Source organism: Python bivittatus, unplaced genomic scaffold, assembly GCF_059951505.1.
Source record: "Python bivittatus isolate LINGU-HERP-01145 unplaced genomic scaffold, Pbiv_v1 ctg000850_np1212, whole genome shotgun sequence".
Lineage (NCBI taxonomy): Eukaryota > Metazoa > Chordata > Lepidosauria > Squamata > Pythonidae > Python > Python bivittatus.
The window spans coordinates 48,130,034-48,153,950 of record NW_028277112.1 but is presented as its reverse complement, the minus strand read 5'-3'; the positions used below and the strand labels follow the sequence as shown (position 1 = coordinate 48,153,950).

General features: G+C 35.6%; 1 protein-coding gene across 5 annotated transcripts in view; it reads left to right on the top strand.

Moving 5' to 3' along the window:
• Window positions 1-22,913, top strand: part of PSIP1 (PC4 and SRSF1 interacting protein 1) — a 43,577-nt gene extending 20,664 nt beyond the window's left edge. For 4 of the 5 annotated variants that reach the window (XM_007427479.3, XM_088129897.1, XM_088129895.1 and 1 more), the window contains 12 exons: window positions 6,938-7,039; window positions 7,924-7,986; window positions 10,418-10,523; window positions 11,501-11,576; window positions 13,016-13,244; window positions 13,801-13,916; window positions 15,480-15,535; window positions 16,293-16,363; window positions 18,240-18,341; window positions 18,546-18,765; window positions 20,352-20,463; window positions 20,954-22,913. In XM_007427479.3, coding sequence (XP_007427541.1) covers window positions 6,938-7,039; window positions 7,924-7,986; window positions 10,418-10,523; window positions 11,501-11,576; window positions 13,016-13,244; window positions 13,801-13,916; window positions 15,480-15,535; window positions 16,293-16,363; window positions 18,240-18,341; window positions 18,546-18,765; window positions 20,352-20,463; window positions 20,954-21,014 — 1,314 coding nt within the window. In that variant the 3' untranslated portion in view covers window positions 21,015-22,913. The remainder of the gene's footprint in view (window positions 1-6,937; window positions 7,040-7,923; window positions 7,987-10,417; window positions 10,524-11,500; window positions 11,577-13,015; window positions 13,245-13,800; window positions 13,917-15,479; window positions 15,536-16,292; window positions 16,364-18,239; window positions 18,342-18,545; window positions 18,766-20,351; window positions 20,464-20,953) is intronic. The other variant, XM_088129896.1, reaches the window with a different exon arrangement.
• The last annotated feature ends 1,004 nt before the right edge of the window (window positions 22,914-23,917 follow it).

Genomic DNA, 23,917 nt, shown 5'->3' with positions numbered 1-23,917 from the left:
CCTGACATAACTTTCTGCCAAGTTACTTCAAAGGTTGGAGGAAAACACGAGGAGATCAAGCATCCTCAACTTGTTGCTAATGAATAGGAAGAACTTAGTTGAGAAAGGAACACTGGGGAAACTGATCATGTATTCATGGGGTTGTTGATATACAGGAAAATAAAGCTGAGTTTTCAAAGATCTAGGAGTTTAAAAAAGCAAACTTTAATGAATACCACAATTTAAATAGGATTCCATGGCAGAAAAAATCTAATAAGGAAAGGAGCCAAGGATGGGTAGGAGCTGAAAAATGAGATGCTAAAAGCACACTTGCAAACAATTCCAAGGATGATACAAGGGATAGCAAGAAGTCAGTGTGGGCACAAAAAATTTAGTGTAAATGTGGAAGAAAAAGGAAGAATGAGGGATAGGTGAATGAAAAGGGGCTTCTTTAGGTATGCTTCTATAAAAGGAAGAGAGAAGAACCTGTATGTCAGCTGCTGTTAACCTGTTCTAAGTGCATAACTTAAGTAACAAAACTGTGAATCAGCTATGTTAACAAGTAACAAAGAAACGGTAGCTATTAGATTCCTATTTGGGCTTCCTCTTTTCTGACAAGTGATATCTCTTTTCCTGGGCAATCATGAAGAGCAAGTTGAAAGGAAAAGATTGAAAGAGATGTGATAAAGAAATCTTTTTATTTTGAATTTAATTGTCCAAGGTTAGATTGATTGCATTGGGTACCAAAAGAATTTGCTGACCACATGAGAAGGCTATAAATTGGACAGTGACTAAATGACTCCTTCCAATTCTTAATGCTATGATTCAGTATCAGTAGACACATATACTGTATGTAATGTATACACCATATCTCAGCCAACAAGCCAGTAAGTGTGTGCTTATAACTTACAGAACCTTAAAAGCATTTACATTTGTGTGTAAAGCATAATATTTTTGTGTGCTTCACATTACGTCTGCTGTAAATCAAAATACAAAACAAATATGCATTCTACCCACATCTTCTAATATTTCCTTATAAAGAAGCTTAAAAATGATAGCCTACTATCAGGCAGACAGTGTGTGCAGTCTGTTTCTGTCTGGGCTGGGATCTGATGTCCAGAGAATCACCTCCATGTGGGTGATGCAGCATGTGGTCTTTGGCCATGTATGGTGGGGAATATGCTGAGGGAGTGAAGTCATAAGTAAGGGGTAGATGTCAGCAGGTGAACTACTAGCTTAGTATCTCTGTGTTTTCCTGAAAATTTAAAATATCCCATGGTGCCCCTGTGAGTATGCTGTTTCTGTAAAGCCCTGTGGTTTCCAAACTGTTCTGTAGTGCCTCAGGGCACCACAGAGCAGAGTTTGGGAATCCTGGGGTACCATGAAAAAATTACTGAAACAATAAGAGCACCATGAACTGAGAAAGTTTGAGATCTTCTGCTCTAAATAATTGTTTTTTAATCATCCTTTATTGAATAATCCACCCTTGGATAATTCATAAATTGTTAAATCACATTTTGTCTTAGCATATTTTGTGAGCCCAGTCATAGACAAAATTCACCCATTACAATAAGTCATAATATGATTTGCTTGATTTACAATAAACCCAGACATTGTGGTTTGTAAACCATGTTTTATGGCTTGGTGCAAAGTAGAAAGCTAGTAGGGAAAAGGATTATGAAAATTCTGGACAAGAAAGCTAAAATTAAGGAGTAGAAGTGGGGAAAGCAATGAAAGAAAAAAAAAGATTTCAGACTTTGCACTTTACCAAATAATTAACTTCCCTTGAATTCAATAAGATTTACTTTCAAATAAATGTCAGCACCTATAGCTGGCTAAAGAAAAAAGGAAAAGTGCTTGGGATACAGAACAACAGTATTAAAACAAGCTTGTTCATTTGTGAATGGCTTAGTTTGCTTCTAAGAAATAAATGGAACTGTTGGCTAATGAAGGGATAAAGGGCTATTTGCTTTTCCTTACATCAGTCTTCATAAACTTTGAAATAAGAATGAATGCATTCTGAACCAATATTGCTGCTTTTAAAAAGTGGAAGTTTTGGTTACATACTTACAGTGGGGCAAAAAAGTATTTAGTCAGCCACCAATTGTGCAAGTTCTCCCACTTAAAAAGATGAGAGAGGCCTGTAATTTTCATCATAGGTATACCTCAACTATGAGAGACAAAATGGGGGGGGGGGAATCCAGAAAATCACAGTGTCTGATTTTTAAAGAATTTATTTTCAAATCATGGTAGAAAATAAGTATTTGGTCAATATCAAAAGTTCATCTCAATACTTTTTTATATATCCTTTGTTGGCAATGACAGAGGTCAAATGTTTTCTGTAAGTCTTCACAAGGTTTTCACACACTGTTGCTGGTATTTTGGCCCATTCCTCCATGCAGATGATCTCTAGAGCAGTGATGTTTTGGGGCTGTCGCTGGGCAACACGGACTTTCAACTCCCTCCAAAGGTTTTCCATGGGGTTGAGGTCTGGAGACTGGCTAGGCCACTCCAGGATCTTGAAATGCTTCTTACGAAGCCACTCCTTCGTTGCCCGAGCGATGTGTTTGGGATCATTGTCATGCTGAAAGACCCAGCCACGTTTCATCTTCAATGCCCTTGCTGATGGAAGGAGGTGTTCACTCAAAATCTCCCATTCATTCTTTCCTTTACACGGATCAGTCGTCCTGGTCCCTTTGCAGAAAAACAGCCCCAAAGCATGATGTTTCCACCCCCATGCTTCACAGTAGGTATGGTGTTCTTTGGATGCAACTCAGCATTCTCTCTCCTCCAAACACAACAAGTTGAGTTTAGACCAAAACATTCTACTTTGGTTTCATCTGACCATATGACATTCTCCCAATCCTCTTCTGGATCATCCAAATGCTCTCTAGCAAACTTCAGACAGGCCCGGACATGTACTGGCTTAAGCAGGGGGACACATCTGGCACTGCAGGATTTGAGTCCCTGGCGGTGTAGTGTGTTACTGATGGTAGCCTTTGTTACTTTGGTCCCAGCTCTCTGCAGGTCATTCACTAGGCCCCCCCCCATGTGGTTCTGGGATTTTTGCTCACCGTTCTTGTGATCATTTTGACCCCACAGGGTGAGATCTTGCATTGAGCCCCAGATCGAGGGAGATTATCAGTGGTCTTGTATGTCTTCCATTTTCTAATTATTGCTCCCACAGTTGATTTCTTCACACCAAGCTGCTTGCCTATTGCAGATTCAGTCTTCCCAGCCTGGTGCAGGTCTACAGTTTTGTTTCTGGTGTCCTTCAATAGCTCTTTGGTCTTGGCCATACTGGAGTTTGGAGTGTGACTGTTTGAGGTTGTGGACAGGTGTCTTTTATACTGATAACATGGTCAAACGGGTGCCATTACTACAGGTAACGAGTGGAGGACAGAGGAGCCTCTTAAAGAAGTAGTTACAGGTCTGTGAGAGCCAGACATCTTGCTTGTTTGTAGGTGACCAAATATTTATTTTCCACCATGATTTGCAAATAAATTCTTTAAAAATCAGACAATGTGATTTTCTGGATTTTTTTTCTCATTTTGTCTCTCATAGTTGAGGTATACCTATGATGAAAATTACAGGCCTCTCTCATCTTTTTAAGTGGGAGAACTTGCACAATTGGTGGCTGACTAAATACTTTTTTCCCCACTGTACTTTGCTTGGATCCCCTTTATGTTCCTTACAGGGAAGCGCCTGTATCAGCCCTGAGATCTGTGAAACATCATTGCCTGCAGGATTAAAACGAAACAGTAGAAATCCTATTCTGCAGCAATAGCAGCACTGCAAACATAAACATTGAGATGAAGTTTTTGTTACCCACAGTGAAAACTATAGTATTCTTTAATTATTAGCCATTTATCACGCCTTTTTAAGGATATCATGATCAAATTTCATCGCTTTTGTGTTGCTTTAACTGGCAGGATCTTGGTTAATAACTCAGTGAAAATGTACTATGCACACCTGTAAAAAAGGAGCGGGGAGGGGGCTAAGACAAATTCCATGCTAGAAATCGTACAGATGGGCATTGAAAATGAAACTGCCAAAATGGTAATAAATCTACAGCATAACTATAGGTGAAATACTTTGTACAGTTCTGGTATAGGACTTCAGAAAGGATGTTGAAGGTTTGGAAAAGGTTAATAAAACAACAGCCAAGCTGATAGGGACTAGTAGCAGCTTCTGAATGAGGGTTTGGATTTCTTAGCTTTTATTTTTTATGCATGTGTAACCCATATTTTGGGAGTTCACAGAGTCCACTGAAGCATAATCCAGCAACCACATTTTAGATCATTCTGTTGTGTGAAAGTAATACATACAGTTTATGCTCACTGTGTTGTAAGAACCCTCAGATGGAGTTATTCAAGTGAAGCATGATTAAATTAGCCATGTACGTATCACGCAAGCACAGCTAGAGAATAAGCTTCTTTGAATGTATTAGTTTGTTTCTAGGTAAAAATGTATGGGAGTGTACCTTTAAACAGAATTAACCCTTCCTCTACCCTCTATTCAATTTACCACCTCTTTTTTATAACAGTCAGTTGAAAGTCAGCTGCAGCTGGCAAACAGCATAGCTCTGAGATGTTTTTTCTCTGCAACTGCATGAATCTAATTTTTCCAAAACTTGGGCCAGTACCTTTTGTATGTTTGCCTGAAGTGTTGGTATGATTATTCAAAGGACTTCAGTCCTTTATTCTGAACTGAATAAAGAAGAGAAACTCCAAGCAAGGGAGGGAAGAAAAACTGGTACAGGTAGTCCCTGGGTTAAGAATGCCTTGGTTGCAGACAACCCATAATTAAGAATGGAGCCTATTGTAGCAACATTCAAGTTAAATACACAATGATTCAAGTTAAATACACAATGGTTCAATTTCATTACACAATACTAATTATACAGTATTACACAACAATACTGTTCCATCTTACATACAAATTCAACTTAAGGACAGACCTTGGGAATGGAACTTGTTCTTAAACTGGGGATTGTCTGCACTTGTAAATTGTACTAGGAGGAGAAAAATTGAAATGCCTGTTTTCTGAGTGGAGCACTATCACAGAATTGTTTTGAAAATGAGAGACCATGCATTCTGTAATTAAAAGATTTGGTTGTGGGGTTTTTCCATAGCTTTTTAATCTGAAACTTTTAAAAGCTCTGCACCTGCTGGCAGCAGCAGGAGGTTCTCTTCAAGTCGTTTTCCAGCATTTCCCGGAATGTGAAGTTGTATCATCTGCTACAGCTGTGGGAAAGTTAGGGCTAAATGTTGCAGTTTGAAGTAGTGGCTATATTGGTACAATATGATAAAGTATACCTTGTTTACAAATAGCAGTAGTTAAACCAAAAAGAAGCTAGAACTTCACACCATAATATTGTTTCATTACTACTCATTGTAGTTTCTTCAAAATATTTTAAACTGTGATTTAATTTATGCATGAATCAGGTCAGTATCCTGCAGGGAAGTCTTTGTTGTCTCTTCCACTCTCCTTTCAAGTTCTATTAGCAATCTGTAGTTTTGTTTTTTTTTAATCATCTAACATTTAATCTGTTATGTAGGGAGATGAAATAGATTAATATTTTTGTGCCACAGAAATACATATATAAAAATTATGCTTTGTATATGTTCCCTTCTTAACCACAATATAATAAGCAATATATGGTTGAAAGGCAGTAGCAAATACCAAAAAAGCTTGATGATAATATAAAGAATGTGTCCTTGATGCTGTCCTTCCTACTGGTCGTCTGAGGGAGTGAGCTTTAAGGTTCTATAATCAAACTCCAAGGGAAGCGTCAAATTTGCCTTTACGCGTACAACACCATTAGAGTAACTCAAAAATCCAGGGCATAGCTCAGAAGATAGTAACACTGGTATCTTGTAAAATGTAATCTGCGCTTCCATTTTTACTCCTTGAAACTTGGATGTGTGGAATTGATTTTCAACATCACATCAACTTTTAAATACAAACATTCACATACACACACCCCTGATAAGAATTTTCCTGGAAATCTCAAAAATATGGCTGTAGTTTTGTGTATATTTATTATATTATTACTGATAAACATTGTCTGACCATAGATTTGGGGGTTAGTAAAGTTCATTTCAATTTCATATAGAAAAAAGGGCTGGCTTTGTACTTTGCTCTAATCCATGGTTTAGCTATGATTTATTGATTGAATTGTAGGTAGCTGTGATATAAATCGATTTAATGGAATAAAATGCAATTGACTGTAGTATAGCAAATCACAATGTCTAGAATAAAACTAAACAAACCACATAGTGGTTCAGTGTGTGAATCAAGCCAAGCCCTTGTTAAATATTTAACATGTTCATCTTGGGTTATTGTTATATGATTATTATATAGTAAAATAATTTGAATCTCAGTAGTTGAGTAAATCTAAGAATGTGCTTCATTGGTTCCAAGAATTAAAAAGGCTCAATTTTGTTTTCAGATTAGGGCAATCATACTCAAGGAAGAAATAATTCTGGGCATAGGCATTATTGAGGTCAAAAGATAATAACCCTTAGTGGATTTTAGAAGCCATTTGATAAAGTAAGATAAAATAGAGCTTGTTGGTTTCAATTAAATATGATGCATAGTGAGTACCAAAATGGTAGGTCCAGCCTCAGTGACTTTAAACATTAATCAAATGTATAATTTGCAAGTTACATCTACCACATGTCAAACATCTGTGAAGCACTCTCTGATAGCAGCAACAACCTCTTGGCAGAATAAACAAGCTTGAATGAGGATATTCAAGAAGAAAATATTTTACCTTTGCCTGGCCCAAGTAAATAAACATAAAAATAGGTTTTCAAAACATGAAAAAACTGTACTCATGCGGTTGGCCATGTTCATTTATCAATTCAGAAATTTAAAACAGATTGATACAGCATATGGCTAGCAGCTATTATGACCATGTACATAAATACAAATTCTGATATCTCATTCTCAGGGATCTGTTAAACAGGATAATGAAGCTTCTGAAGCTGAAATTGAAGAAAAAGAGCTGGAAACTTTAAAAGATGATGATTCTCCAGAAAAACCTAGCAGTGAAGTATGCTGGCATAAAACATTTGAATTATTCTGCTTTTTTATTGGACCCTAATCCACACAATATGAAAAATTGGGATTTTTCATTCACTCATATTTACAACTTTCCTGTTTCTCAAAATCACCAAATGACAAAATCATCAAAATCACCAAATGACAGAGTTAATGAATTGATTAATTTTATTGGAAAATGATACAATAAGGCTTAGTCAAAAGTTATTTTTGAAGCAGGTGTAGTTTTAAGTTTTCATAACACTAAATTGGTTAAAAGTGGCAATTAGCACAATATGACCTATAAAGTGCTTTTGAAACTTCCCAGTGTCAAAACTTGCTTAAATACCCTCAAGCTCATTGAACCACAGGTAGTCCTCAGGTTAGGAATGCCTGGATTACAGCTGACCATAATTAAGAACAGAGCCTAATGTAGCAAAATTCGAGTCAAAGATACAATGATTCAAGTTAAAGACACAAGGGTTTGAGTTAATTACAAAATACTACTTATACAGCATTATACAATAATACTGTTCTGGCTTACATACAAATTTGACTTAAGGACAGACCTTGGGAACGAAACCTGTTTTTAAACTGAGCACTACCTGTAGTTTGCCAGTCCTTTGAATTCTAGATGTTATTTTGGTAGGAATATTAGAATCAAGTAGAGGCTACTAATAATCAGTATGTATATTTGCTCTTACCTGCCAAAAAATAGTACTGCTAATTGATTTAAATTCTTGGAACTGTTTTGATGTAAATTTTTAGCTAAATTTGACTGCAATTTTTGCTTTATATTAAAATGGATATGTACAATTTGGTGGTTTGACTATTATGAACTTCAGAATTTCAAAACTCAGAAATTCAGAATGATTTTAATAACGTTCTTATCCTTAGGATATGAGTAAAACAAGTGACGTGCCAGTCCCTAAAGTTGCTAGAAGGGGGAGAAAAAGAAAGGTAATACTGATTGATTTATGCACATATATCACCATTTTCAATTTTATTTCAAACAAAATATAGTCTAAATAAAGAATATTAGTTCAGAATATTTATATTTTTAAAAATATTGTTCTTGTCAGATCCAGAAAATGGTGGTGCACAAGGAGCATGAGATTTTAGTTTGCCTGAGAAATAAGGGTTTAGGTCCAAAAATGTCATTCAGTTCACAAAAATGGTTTTAAAAATGTAAGGGCCTTTGAACTAGCAAAGACTTCTGCTAATAAGGGGTAAGGTCAGCCTTTCTTTTCTCTTTAGTTTCCTTGTCACCTCCTTCCAAACATAAGAGCAGATTTGAGAAGAGAAAGAGAAAATTAGGGAATTAGTCCCTACCCCACATGAGTAAGCATTGGAAGCCTTCCCCTCCACTTCTACTCACAACCCTAAGGATCCATGAGTGACCACTGATAATATCCTAGTGGGTAGAAATTTCAGCTTTTCTGTTTCCCTGCCTCTTTCTCATTTAAACCAATGTTGAATCTGCTTTAGCACAGATAAGAGTAAGATAGAGCTCAGTGACATTCACAAGTAATTAGGATTGGCAATTCATTTAATTAAATCAAGTAGTTCTCAAGTTGGAATCACAGAATTGTGGAGTTAGAAGTGACCACACAGATCATCTAGTCTACCCCTCTGCAGCGCTCGGAAAACCATTTAAACATTTATGAGGTGGCTGTCCAGACTTCAATTAAGAACCCCCCATAGATGGAGAACTAACAACTTCAGTATGTAGATTATTCCACTGTTGTACACATCTTAACCATCAGGAATGTTATACTTAAATGAAATCTAGGTAGCTGCTGCTTATACCCATTATTTCTAGTCCTAGTTTCTGTGACCATACAAAATAGTTCATTACCATCTTCCCTGTAGCTTCCCTTTATGTACCTAAACATGGCTATCATGTCTTAAGTCTTCTTCACACTGAACATCCCACGTTCTTCAGCTTGTTCTCAGAAGGCATGTACACAAGTCTTTGTATCACCTTTGTTGCCATCTTCTAAACTCTCTCAAACATGTTACTATCCTTTTGGAAGTGGGTGCCCAGAATCATATACAACATATTAAGTATAGTGCAAATAGATCTAATGGCTTCCTGTGTCTTTGATACAGTGCTGTTTCTAATGCAGCTCTGAACTGTGTTCGTTCTTCTGGCAGCTGTCCCATGCTACTAACTCCTGTTCATATGTGGTTGATGTCCACACCCAACTCCTTAGATATAGTATTTTCAAGCCATAAATTTCTCATCTTCTATGCGTCCTACAATTTTTTCTCCCTAAATTAATTACTTTACATTCTCCCTGTTAAAGGACATCTAGTTCCTCTCAGCCTAGTTTTCCAACCTGTCCAGATTAGACTGCAATCCCATGTCATCTTGGGTGTTAGCCAGACTTCCCAATTTTGTGTTTTCCTTAAATTTGATAAAGAGCCCATTATCCAATTCATTAATGAAAATTATGAATAATACTGGCCCTAAGTCTGATCATTGACCACTTTTTTCCAACTCAATGTAGTTACCTTAATGTTGACTTTCTGAGTGGGGCTAGCTAGCCAGTTGTGGACTCACCTTTCTGTATTGCCATTGAAACAGCACTTTAACATCCTGTCAATGAGATTGTCGTGTGGAACCATGTCAAAGGTTTTGTTAAAATCAAGTAGATTATATCTGCAGCATTCCCTTTCTCCACTAGAGTAGTTACCTTCTCAAAAAAAGAGACAAGATTTGTCTCATATGATTTATCTTTGACAAAACCATTTTGACTCTTAAAATTACAACATCGTCTTTAGTGTGCTTCCAAGTGGCTTATTTTATTACTTGCCGCAGCATCTTTCCAAGGATTACTGGGATTGTCTTTTCCTTTCTTGAAAAAAGGGAGCATATTTGACTTCTCCAGTTCTCTGGCATTTCCCCAGTTCTCTAGAACTCTTTCAAGATAACTAACAGCTCTTCTACCATTTCTTCAGAATTCTACGGTGTATTTCATGAAGGTGTGAGATCTTGAGGGGATCTAAACATCCCTTTACCACATCTTCACTGATCTGCACTCTCCCCTGTTATGTTTGTTCCCAATCTGTGCTAGTCAAACTGCCATTGCCTTTGGATGTACACGCAGAGGCAAAATTATGTTGTTTTTTTCTTGGTCATCTATGAAATGTCACCCTCTGAAGTAAGCAGTGAGACCACTACCTCCATTATCTTATTTCTATTGACGTATTTGAAAAAACCCTTCTCGTTGGGTTTTGCTTTTTATTAGCACTTTTATTTATTTTGTTAGCACTTTCCAAAGTTCCAAAAGAAATCATAAAAGGTAATTAGTTGTTAAGTAGTTTGCCATTTGGTTCCAGTAGTATAATTTGGTGAAATTTATATGAATTAATTATTTTAATATAGGCTGAAAAACAAGCAGAAGTGGAAGAAGCAGCAACAATGGTGGCAGCAGCAACAGCAACAACAATTACAGCTCCAAAAGCTAGTCCCAAAAGAGGAAGGCCAGCTGGTGAGTTAATAGTGCATAAAGCATTCTTAAAAGGAAAGAAAGGCAACAGAAATGTTGATACGCGCCTTCTGCTAGACATTATATTCTGTCCCTTAGTATTGATTGTTAATCAGCATTTGTTTGCAAAGTAAATACATTTGGTGATTGAAAAAAATTAAATAAGGTTTTCTTCACATTGGATTTTAAAAATTAAATTGCATTAAAAAAAATTTTTTTGAACATTGTAAGTATTGTGAAAAAAATGAATCCAGATTAAAAACATAACCCTAAATAGTTCACAAAACTATACAGTATTTTTATTCCACTAGGTTCTTGTAAGGACTAAAGCTCTGTAGGTGGGAACCAGTGGTCTGTTTACCGTTATATAAATATTGAGCTGATGTCTCTGACACTTAAGAACAGGAAATGAATAGCATAAAATATGTTAACTCAGAGACATGGGAGGAAAAGGCCTAGAATTTCAACCTTGAAGAAAATGTACATACATATAGCTTGATTTCTGTAGGGGCCAGATCTTTTCTATATATGACTTCTTGTCTGCAAGAAGTAAAGCAGCTTATGTAACTGTCATGTCTGCAAAGACTCTGCTGTAAGCAAACTCGTGAATAAAGGGTTGAATGGATGGAGAGTTGAGATTTATTTCCATGCCTAGTGTGAAGTCTGACAGTTTTCCATATGAATGTACTCATGTTTATTCATGGTTATGTTTATGTGATACAAGAAGACCAAACAACAGATTTGGTCTACCTTAAGTCATCATTAGTCTGCTTTGTTTTTTAAACATCTTGGTTTAAAATAAGTTTGAAAAATTGTTTTCTAATAGGAATTATTCTGATGAACAAATTACATTTTAAGTAAAATTAAGTTTTTGAGATACTAATGCATTATTAACTTTTTAATAGTTAAATTTCATATTTGTACAAATGTTGACATTGAAATTGACACGCTTAATTAAACCATTTTTTAAATGACATTAGCTACTGAAGTAAAAGTTCCAAAACCAAGAGGGAGACCCAAATTGATAAAACCACACTGTCCTCCTGAGAATGATAGGTAAGTTTATTTTTGAATGTTGCTGCTTGTTCTGTAGAGATAGGAGTATAGCACATTTAATTATAGACATTTTATAGAATTCTATGCATGGATCTGGATTTAACTTTGCTTTAAAGAGGCTGAAATGCATATTGTTATCAGTAATTTATATTTCATTGTTAGACACTGTTTCCTTCTGACATGTGGAGAATTAAACCCCTGAAATCATCATATAGATTGTGACCTTGCACATTCTTTTAGACTTATCAATAACTTTCAGTAGCATGATAGCATTCTGGACAGGCTGTGTTGGTTGGAAATTCAAACCATGAGTGGTTGCTTTTCTAGTTGACTGATTCCAGAAGCTGGCATTACAGATCTGTTCCTTTAGATCCTTGAAAAATCTAAGGCCTGTATGTCATAGTCTGCCTATATTTATAGTACTGTATATATAGTATATATATAGTACTGCCTATACTATCCAGTATATTTTGCGAGTTCTTTGTGGTCCCTGCACATTAGAATGTTGAGCTTTTGTACACTTTATGAAAAGAGCGCTCACTATGCCATAAGTAAATGGCCAACTTAAAAGTAATGCAGAAATTCTTAAATTAGCATGGTGAAATAAAATCCAAAATGGAAGAGACTGAATAGTGAAACAAGAATAAAGATGTAATTTTACCACAGAGAAATCTGATGGCATACATCTCCTAAGATGCAACTGTAGTAGTCCTGAAGGAACTGATTCAAAAGATGGGGGCTCTGACCTTATGAGCATTTTTCTTACTGAGGCTCTGGATCCATCAGTAGTCTAGCATTAGTCCAGGTGGCATCAAAATCTTGTTGCTTCCATAGACTCGCCTCTATTCAGATGATAAATGGATGGCAGACTAATGGTTTGAAAGTGTGTTGTAGGACTTAGATTAAGAGATTATTGTATCAGTAACAATAATTCATTACTTTTCTTGTTGAAATAGATGTTTCCCTCATAAAATTTGAGTGGTTATTTTCTCTGATAAGTATCTGTTCCTTCTGCACCTGCCACTACTTTATGAATGTGTCTCAAATAGACTTTTAGAGTAGAGAATTTGAGAACCCATTCTAGAAGGCCCAGAATCATAAGTGTGATCACACAGAGGATCTCTTGAAATTCTACAGATAAAAAGTCTGGCTGTCTTAAGCAGCTACAATTGTTTTTATCAAACTAGATATCTTAAATAAAGTATATGCAGCGTATATCACTCTGAAATTTTGACAGAACGTCACTTCAAGTACTTGGCTTCTCCGTTCAGTCATTTTATTTAGTTTATTTATTATCAAATTGCTAAAGATTTGGCTTCTCTTCAACATCTGATATGAGCTTTCTTTTAAGTAGATGTCTTCATACCAAGAGATAATATTTTTTAGCAGACTCAGAGCTAAAGGGAAGCATATTTATTTTGTTTTGGTGTATATTTTAGTATTCATGAGGAAGATAAGGGTAAGAGAAAGAGTGTTGAAGAGAAGCCACCCAAAAAACAGCAGAGAAGAGATGAAGAGAGTCAAAAGGAAGAAGATAAAGTTAGAAAAGATCCAGACAAAAAGGAAAGCAAAAAAGACATTGACATGAAAAGGAAGAATACTGCTAAGGTGGGATCAGCATCTGCCTCAGATACCGAAGACGATGGAGAGGAACAAGAAGGAAATAAAGTATGTGCATCTTACTTCTTTCATTTCAGATACTGAGAACTTTCCTTTATATATTGTATAGCAGTGTTTCTTGAACTATTTATTTATTAAATATGCTGTTACAGTTTCAGGCTTTTGAGTCACCTGTTAATAGGAATCCTTGTTAAATTCGATCTAATATGAATACTGATATGTTATCACATTTATAGTATATTTTTATTCTGCCTTTTCTCAGGCTAAATCTCATTCCAATATCAACTATACTTGTCTTTCACCTAGTAGCACTATGAAAGTTAAATTACAGTTTCAAATACATTGGTAAAACAGCTTCTTTATAACTTTTTCACTGGTCAGTCAAGAGTTATATAAGATAGGTTTAATGTTGGTGTTATGAAATGTTTTAAAATACAGTGGAGTAGTAGTGCAGGTTTTTCTTTCCAGAGATGTGGATTACATATAACTTTCCTTTAAAAAGTTGGAATTTTTGTTCAGAACCTTTCACTTGAGGTAAAATTAGAATAGACAGTTGCTTCAACAACTAAAATATTTTATTCCTGTTCAAATTAAAATGAAAAAGAAGAAAAAAGGAAGAAATTTTCAAGGGTCTCATAGAAGAAATATTCTAAAAGCCCAGCATGAACGTGAAGTAGCAGAAAGGAAACGTAAGCAGGAAGAACAAGTGGAAGGAGAGCTGTGAGTATAGAGCAAGCATTTAGTTTTGTAGACATTGAATTGTAATTAATGAGCTTTTTTTCACGCTTTTGTTTTTATGATAGAGTATTTGAAAGGAGTATTTAATTCCAAGGCTAGAGGAGTAGTTCAGTAATTCAGTAAGAACTATGTACTGTATAGTTCAACACTTTATTAGTTAGTTTCATAACTTTTTTAAAATTTATCTGCCTTTCTCAAGAAAATGTATATAGCATATTCTTCTCTAGAATATGCCCACAATTCTACGAGATATATTAGGCTGAGAGAGTAAGACTGATCCAAAGTCACATGGTTGAGGATGGCCTTGCACAGGATTCTCCCTAGTTCCAGTCTAACATCTTAATTATTCTGCCATACCACAAGAAAATGAAGAATAGCTGATTGGGATGCAAGATTAACATAAAAGCATCAGTGGGCAGATCTCAATTTTTCCATATGAACTTGATAAAGAACGTTGCATCCAAACCAGAAAATGGAATGGGACTAGAGGTTTGCAACATCTTTTGCAAGTTGAGAAAAGGTCCCATGTTCTGGCATTTTGTGCTGAGTTTGGAAGAAAATAAGGTTTTTCATTCCCTCTTGGTGTTCCACAATGGGAACATGAAATAAGCCCCCTTGTTTATTTTATCATAGGGCTACACAAACACCCAAAGAAATTATTTTTCAACAACATTAATCAATTTTCAAAATTTCCATACAAAACTATAGAAGCAACTGTTAAACATGCTTTTTGCAACCTGCTTGTATATTGTTTAATTTTTTAAAAAATCATCCCTATTAGCTAATTCTTGTCCATGAGCCCATTCAGATTATTCTCACAAAATATTTTTGTTTCATATCCACTTCCAGTGCAAAACTCAGGCTCAGCTGACAAAAATGTGGAATTTATTCTGTGATAAGAATCATGGGTATCCTAAATTACTGTCAGGAAGCACTAGCTTAGTCCCATTTTTAGGAATTAGTATTGTAACAAATTTGATTTAAGTAAAATTTAAAATAAACAGTTTTTTATTTACTTTTCAGTATTTAATAATTCCTCCTTCTCTCACATATAAAAATTGCAACAGTAATTTTGAGAGATTTCTGGATACAACACTGCAATTCCGATCTACTATATAAAATCAGTTATTACACGACATTAATTATTATATTGTCCTGAAGCAGAACAGTGTTAGAACATTTATTGAGATAGGGGCAGCCCTAGAGAAACAACTTTGTTTATTACATTTGTATAGTGCCTTTCATTTAGGAACTCAAACTGGTATATATGGTGCCCCCTCTCCTATTTTTGCCTATAACAATTCTGACCTAAGTTGGGCTAAGAAGAGTGAAAACAGAGTAGCCATTTACAACTCAGTGTAATACTCTAGGTTTTATATAAAGTTATATGCAACCCCCAATCTGATGAATGTTGTGTCTTGCATTCTTTCTCAATCAAATCAGCCATAATTCAAGTTAATTATTTACTCTGTAGTAGCATGACATCATATCCATTTTATTCTTTGAATCTGTAGTCTAATTTAAATTATTGAATATTTTGGATAGGCAAAACAGAGAAGAAGGCAAGAAACCAGAAATTAAGAAGATGGAGAAAAAACGAGGTCAGTTGTCAAAGCTTGTTTTCCAATTGTTAAACAAGAAAAAGGGGGTTTTGTACTTGCTCTAATGTAAACAGTACTAACTTTCTGCATGAAGTAATGTGGGCATTTTGCTACACAAAGTTTTTTCCTCCTACATGTATAAATGCCATTTCCATTTTCTTAATTTTTGCCTGACAAGTAGGCAGAAATTTGCTGTATGTCATGAAAGCTGGAATAGTGGTCAAGATTTCCTGTTCCTGCGTGTATATTGTATAGTGTGGTGTAATGATTACTTTCATGAGTGGACTAGACCCTGAGAGAATCAGGAACCAGTCCATCTTCAGCTAGATAATATCTCTCAGCCCAGCTTACTTCCCAGGTTCTTGCTGTAGGAAAATATTGGAAGAAGAGAATGATATGTATTCTGCATAACATCCAAAGGAAAAGTGAGATATAAATAAAGTAACATTGCAGGATCTATATTATTACAGTCTTGGGCATCCTCTAGTATAGCCTTGGTTATCTTCTTAATATTCTTTTAATAGCATTCCCTTTGAACAACTGGTTTTATTAAAACAGTTTTATTTTCACAGTGAAAGATCAAATAGCATTGCCTGCGTTTCAGCCATATGCTTAAAACTTTTTAGCAAAATTCCTTTGAGGACAGTTAAAATAATTTTACTGGGTTGCTTATCCAGTTTGGTGTATGTTCTGCCATTTACTTAAAAATGTTCAGATACACTATGTCTTAATAATCTTGTTTTGTTTTAATATTTAGAGACGTCAATGGATTCTCGGCTTCAAAGGATACATGCAGAAATAAAAAATTCACTCCAAATTGACCATCTTGTAAGTATATTGTATTGATTCCAGATATTTGTAATGATTTAAAAAAAAACAAAGCTGCAAATATTGTCATAAAGCTAGCTAGTTAGTACATAATTTGTTTAACCCTTTTTGATATGATGATTTCTGTTCCATTTTGGAGCAGGCTTGCTTATTTGTATACAGGTAGTCCTTGCTTAACAACCATTTGTTCAGTGACCGTTTGAAGTTATGACAGCACTGAACCAAGGGACTTATGACCTGTACTTGAAGTTACAGCAATCTGTGCCCTTGGCAATCAGTTCGCCTTTATGGCTGGTTGCAAAATGCCCTGCGATCACGTGATCACCATTTGCAATCTTCCCTGATGGCTTCCCCAGAAAGTCAATGGGGAAGCTGGCAGGGAAGGTTGCAAGCCACTGCCACCTGCCAAGAGGACTCCCTCTCTTCTCTGAGGGCTGGCTGAAAGAGCTCTGTGCTGAAATCCAAGCAGGATTTTGGCATGGGGCATTTCAGCCAGCCCCCAAAACTCTGTGCTCTAAATGCCTTGTGCCAAAATCCTGCTTGGATTTCTGCACGAAGCTTTTTCAGCCAGCCCCCAAAGCTCTGTGTACTAAATGCACATTTAGCACACAGAGCCTTGGGGGCTGGCTGAAAAAGGTCCATGCTGAAATCCAAGTTTCACTCTGGGGCTGAAAATCTAAGCTATTCTGAGGTCCTTGTGCACCTGACCGACACTGTAGCCGCATGCACCCTCCCTGATTCTCCCATGCACACCCTCTCGCACACCCTCTCTCCCCTACCTGACAGCACCTGGGACTTGCAACTTCCTACTGGCTTCCCCAGGGCATTCACTTAACAATGGCAACTGGGATTGCTGGGATTGCAGTCGTTAAGCGAAGCGGTCACATATTTCACCAAATGACTGCATCGTTTAGTGATGGAAGTTCCAGTCCCAATTGTGGTTGTTAGGTGAGAACTACCTGTATTTATTTATTTGATTATGCAATCTGTTACTACTTCAGTTCTCATAGACTGTGGGCAGTTACAAATATTAAAGTAGCAGTAAAATAGAATTATATTTTAAAACTTCAGTAACAAAATTATAACAGCTAATGACAGACAGACAACTGTAGGTCTATAATCAGTACCCAAAGTTATTCTGGAAAAGTCATATTTTTTGCCAGCTTTTGGAACCACAAGGATAGGAGGCATCTTTGCCATGGGACGAGCTGTTTCATAGTAGGGAAGCTTCCATCTGGAAAGCCCAACATTGGGCCCCCTCCCATCACACTTTTGCTTAGAAGAAGCCAGTATTACGGTTCTTAGAAGGCAAGACGAGCCAGATGTGCTTTTTGCTCCAAAAATCTGCTTTTATACTGAGGTCTAAAGATTTTTCTATTTTTAATTGATTCATTCAGTGCTTGAGGGGTGGGGGGAAGGGGTTTGGAAGCCTTTATTTAAAAAAAAAATAAATCTGAAATTGGCCTGTAAAATGTATGTCTTTATAAATGTTTTAAGAACATGCTTGAACAATATAAATACATCTAACAGAACATTACCTGGAAAAACACATTTGGAAAATAACGTAGAACAATGTTTAATTCTGTTAGATGAAGTTCCCAAAAAATGAATTTAAGATGAATTTTAATGTGAAGATGCAGCAGATAAATTAGTTTGTTATATATTTAACATACCCAAATAAGTAACCATCCACTTTATGGACATTATGAAAAATCTATTTCATAGGAATTGTGAATAATGAAAATATTTAAACTGTTTCTGTTGTAAAATTAGATTAAACTCCTGTGTGCTTTTATTTACGTTTTGCCTAATTGGTATGTGGCAATAGTGAGGTTTTTGTCCTAAGAAATGAAACCTTGGGATCTTGTTATAATAGGATGTGAACAGATGCATTGAGGCTTTGGATGAACTTGCATCACTTCAAGTAACAATGCAACAAGCTCAGAAGCACGCAGAGATGATTTCCACGCTCAAAAAAGTAAGATCAGTAGTTAATTAAAAATAATCTTTTATGAATTTTTATTAAAATCTGAATATTTCATTAATAAAAATAGAATTCAGTACCATGCTTGATGGTCCATTGTTTATCAATGGTAAACTATTTTCACAAAATATGGCTTTGAACAGCTTCATGTTGTACTGTCATCTATAAATACATTCTCCCCCCCAAATATCTTTTCAGATACGAAAGTTTAAGGTTAGCCAGATTATAATGGAAAAATCCACTATGCTCTATAACAAATTCAAGACCATGTTTCTTGTTGGGGAAGGAGATTCTGTTCTTTCACAAGTACTAAATAAATCGTTAGCTGAGCAGAAACAGCACGAGGAAGCAAACAAAACCAAAGAACAGTGGAAGAAAGGACCAAACAAGAAATCTGAAAAAGAGAAAGAACAAATAGGTCTGTACAATTCACTAAAAATGTGTATGTTCATTATCCCAACCATGATATATACATTCTTTTGTATGTTACTTTGGGTAAGCTTAACAGCTCTGAATTTAATATAAAACTATATTTATATTGAAGATCATAATATAAACATTCTATCACACTAAATTTTGGGGAAGAAGTAAAACATTGGAATGTTGAAAAACCCATTTAATAGGGAAATTCGCACATGCACACACAACATTATGGCTTTTAGGCTATGCAAATCATATTTTGGAACCAGTTTGCATAACCAAACCATTCCTGTATACCCAGTTCACAAAGCCATACCTACACAAAGGGTCAGGAGTGATTACTCAGAACCTTTCCTTCATTCTACCCATAGAATCATAGAATGTAAAGCTGGAAGGTCCATGGAGATTATCTACTTCAATCTGCCCAGTGCAGGAGTCCAGTAGTACAGCATCTGTGACTGATAGCCGTGTGTGTGTGAATTTCCCTATTAAATGCGTTTTTCAACATTCAAATATTTTACTTCTTCCCCAAAATTTAATGTGATAAAATGTTTATATTATGATCTTCAATATAAATATAGTTTTATATTAAATTCAGAGTTGTTTAAATGCTTTAAAGGGAGGAGAGTCTACCACCTTTCATTGTTGAATAGTGGTTACTGTTAAAAAAAAAATTCTTTGTATTTATCTAAAATCTAATCCCTTCTACTTTAAACCCATTGTGTCTTGTTCTGTTTTCTGGAGCAGCTCTGAAGAATTCTGTCCCTTTTTCTGCGTGACCGCTCCTTTAGATATTGAAGACCACTATCATTTGAGTTTGTCAATCTCCTTCCTGAAACATGGTGTCTAGAATTCAACACTATTCTAAGTGCAGTCTGGGCAACGCAAAATAGAGAGCAATTGTGACATCTCTTGATCTTTACACTATTACTTCTGTTATGCAGCCCAAGATTGCAGTTTCCCTCTTTTAAAAAAAAAAACAAAAAAACTTTTTTGCAGCTGCATACTATTGGCTTTGTTCAGTTTGTGTTCCACCAGATTCTTCTTGCGTGCATGACTGTCTGATTTGCAGATGACAAAAAAATAGGGGGAATAGCAAGCACCTTAGAGTGTGCTATTATAAATAATACTGTAAATAACAAGTTGGGACACGATTAAATTGGATCCAGCTTTGTGCTCAGCAGCATTCAGCTCAAGCTAGAGAAAGAGTATAGGGCAGTGGTTATATTCTGATTCCTCCTGCAGCTTCAGCAGTATGTCCTGTGCTTTTCTACAAGGTTAGATGTGTTACCCTCCACCTTGTTTTAGAAGTCTTAGAGATTACTCGTAATAGTTTGGAAGGTGGTACTAGGGTCTGTAAGGGGAAAGCTTCAATAAAAATTGTTTAATGTGAAATTGAAATGTACTGAAATTAAATTTTACCTGAACTTGAAGAAAAATTGATACTCACCTCCCTTCACAGTGAACAGTGATAAATCAAAGTTCAAAATAATCCTATTAGCATAGGTATTGTGTAACTAGCTATTGTATTTTGTATAATCTAACACACTGATTAAGATTTTTTTTTAAAAAAAAACTTTAAAGGCACAAAGATAATGAATGGTGCTTCTGACGCTCAAGACACAAACCAGGCACAACAAAATGGGGACACCACAGATGAGAAAAGAGAGAAGCTGGATTCTGGCAATAAGAAAAAGTAAGAAATGGTTTCTAATCCTAAAAAAATAATGAAAATATGTTCTACTTCAGCAACCTTTAGGCAGTTATACAGTGTGTATAATCAACTCATGAACAAGAAAGTGTTTTTAGAAAGCAGGTGATTTAGAAAGCTGTTGATTGTGATAATACTTTGGATTTGGAAATTATGAACAACTAGACAATATTCCATGGAGTAAAAGGTACATTCTGAATCTTGATTCCACCCTTTTTCCAGTTTTTCCCTGAAAATTAGTATTTGTTTGGCACAAGGCAAGGAAGGACAAAATCTAGAATTCATAATTTTATTTGCTCTACTATAATCGTTACATTTTCTTCTGTTTTTATCTAACTTTCTGCTAGCCCACTTCTTCTGAACAGTGGAAATGAAGCATTATATACTATATAGTTTCAGTTGTAACAGAATTATTTTCTTATATGTGGTATATTTAGATAAGTTTTCCATAATTGGTACTGTGTTTCTTCTATAGGATGTCTGGTGATGGAAGAGAACAAGAAAAGACGAAGGGTTCCACCTCTGAAAATGAATAAATGCAGCTTAAATTTTTGTAAAGTACGTATTAAAGAGGACTTAAGGGTTTGCAGCTTGAGAATGCTGAAAGTTTTAAATAATTTTATAAGCATAATATTTTAATGTGTACAATTTGTGAGGGGTATGGAGAATCTACCTTTAACATTTGTTTTAAAGTATTTCAACATCCTGATAGCATTTGGCCCAGTATTAAGAAACAATTCACAGTTCAGATGTAAAGACCAAGTTATTTTAGAGACTGAAAAGTGTTTGTAAGTTTCAGGATTAGTACTATAGTAAGGTTACTGACTACTGTATGTTTACCTTTTGATTAATGATAAGAAAAGTAACTTTTCTTTTAAATTGCCAAACTGCTCTACTTGTATAAATCTATTTTATTCCTGTTTTTTTGTGTATAGTTTTCAGAGTTGTTGTTTGCCAAAGTGTCTGTTTACTGTGTTTTGTAAGAAGCTGAGAAAATTTTGTAGCATCGAAGATGTTATGTATGAGTATATTCATTCAGTTTATTAAAAAAAGGCTAGTTTTGTTCTTGGAAACTAATTGTGCCAATTTAATATGCTTTGACTTCCTGTGGTATGCTTTCTGTATTCTTGATACCATACTAAAGATGCTCATGTATTTCCATTGGAATTGATGCACATTGGTCACAGAATGCTGTCTTGAAACAATTTTTTTAATTAAAGTTTATGCAGAAAAATATATCTGTACATTTTAACTGGCAATATCTCAGTTGGTTCCAGCCTTAGTGACAGCAGCTATTACTGTATCAAATATACAGTGGTACCTCGGGTCACAAACAGCACCGTTTGCAAAATTTTGCTTCCGTTCGCGAACTCCGCATCAGGTGATGAACAGGATCCGCGGCCATTTTCCCTGCTGTGACACGTGGTTGTGGCTTCCTGTAGGGAGAGGGACTCTCCCTCCAAATAATAACCGCCTCCCCACCCGCCTTCCTGTCCTCCACGCCTCAAGCAAGGTTAGCGTTCTCTCTCTTCATAGTGTACTATACTGTACTTTGTGTCATATTTTTGTGGTTTAAAAAAAAAAATACATATGGTTCAGAACGGATTAACTGTATTTACATTGAACCTTATGGGAAAATTTGGTTCAGGTCGTGACCAAAATCGGTTGGCGACCAAATTCGTAGGGGTCAGAACAGATTAACCATATTTACATCGAACCTTATGGGAAAATTTGATTCAGGTCGTGACCAGATTCGCGGAACGAATTAAGTTCGTGACCCGAGGTACCACTGTATATGCCCACAATGAATATTTTGTCCTTAGAATATTGCCCCTAAAACTTCTTTTAAGAAACTGGGTCTAGGTATAGTGTTTAAGGACAGGGAAAACTGTACAGCTTGAGGTAAATACAGAGTTCTTCTCCTTAAATGAGTTTTCCAGTCAGCAAAAGTAGGCAGCCGTCTCTCACATTCCACTCCTTTTTGGTCCTTGTTGCTCCTTATAACTGCCAGGTTACAATGTTGTAGCAATTGTAACTGACTAAGATCATATATTTTGCTTCATGGCCAATATGGGGATTTCAATCCCGATGTCTCTGCTCATAGTCAGGTTTTTAAATTATTATATCGCATAGCACTCTTTTGGTGTTCGTTTTCACAAAGTAAAAAAATGCTGAAGTCTTCATGTTGTAATTTACAGTTAAAGGAATTTAACAAATCAAGTGTATTTTGCCTAGTTGATGGCAAAAATGTATTTGACTTCTATTCTTGCCTGTAAGGGATGCATAATTAATCAAAGAAAGGATACCATGTATAGTGTGTACTGTGGAAGACACAGGTGTATGTGCATATATACATCTATGCAAGAAAACCACAGCCTGCCCACTGGAAACAGTGCACAACAATGTTCATTTTATAATTATAATCCAATATTTTACTTTAATTGGGATTATTGTGATATAGGTTGATCTGGGGAACTGAAGCACTGAGCTTGATTGTCACATGAACAAATCAGTATTTCTTGAGGCGTGAATTGCATTCTATTTCAAACCTCTTTGCATATCCTGTCACTAGTCTAATATTAGTCTAATATTGCTACAAGGACAGCAGGTGGCACTATTACATTTAAAATAATTGTTATATACATCACAAAACACTTTCTTTTTGAACCTACAGTATTTCAGAACTTTCAAAGTAGAAATGGGAATATGGTCAAACCTAACGTAGTCATATTCAGGTTGCAAATGCTGAAACCCACCTGGAACCCTTGGTTGTATTGGAAAATCTTGGACACACTTTGAAGAGTCCAGAGTAAAATAGTACAGTATGAGCCACATGACTGACAAGCAGAATATTGCCCATTGCTCAGATTAGTGGAATAGGAAGAGTTAGAAAAGAGCCATGGAACACTGTTTTTATATATGATAACTTATGTACAAAGATGGAAAGATTTGGCAATACCTGCAACAGGAATGGTTGGTGAAGATGGCAGAACTTGCTGAAATGGCTAAATTGACTTGTTTGATTAGAGGAAAGGCAATACCTGCATTTATTGGTGACTGGAAACCCCTTATGGACTTTTTGCATAAAAAAGAAAAAAATTGTGATTTATAGTTTTTATGATTAGATAGGATAGATTATAGAAAGAAGAGTCATGATGTAACTTAAGAGAGAGGGGTTAAAATAAATTGTACTTATAACTGCTGTGAAGATCAGAAGCCACTTCCTTATATCTTTATCACTTCTTTTTTTCTACTTTTTTTCTTTTTGCACTTTTAGCTTTTTCTTTTATTTCTCCCTTTCTCTTCCTTCTTTTTGGTTCTATTTTAGTTTGTATTAATTCTTACTATTGTTGCTAAAACTTTTATTAAAATAAAATATTAGAATAGGGAAGATTTATGTGCTACAGGTTTCTTAAGCATGCTTTTTATCTTCCTGTCT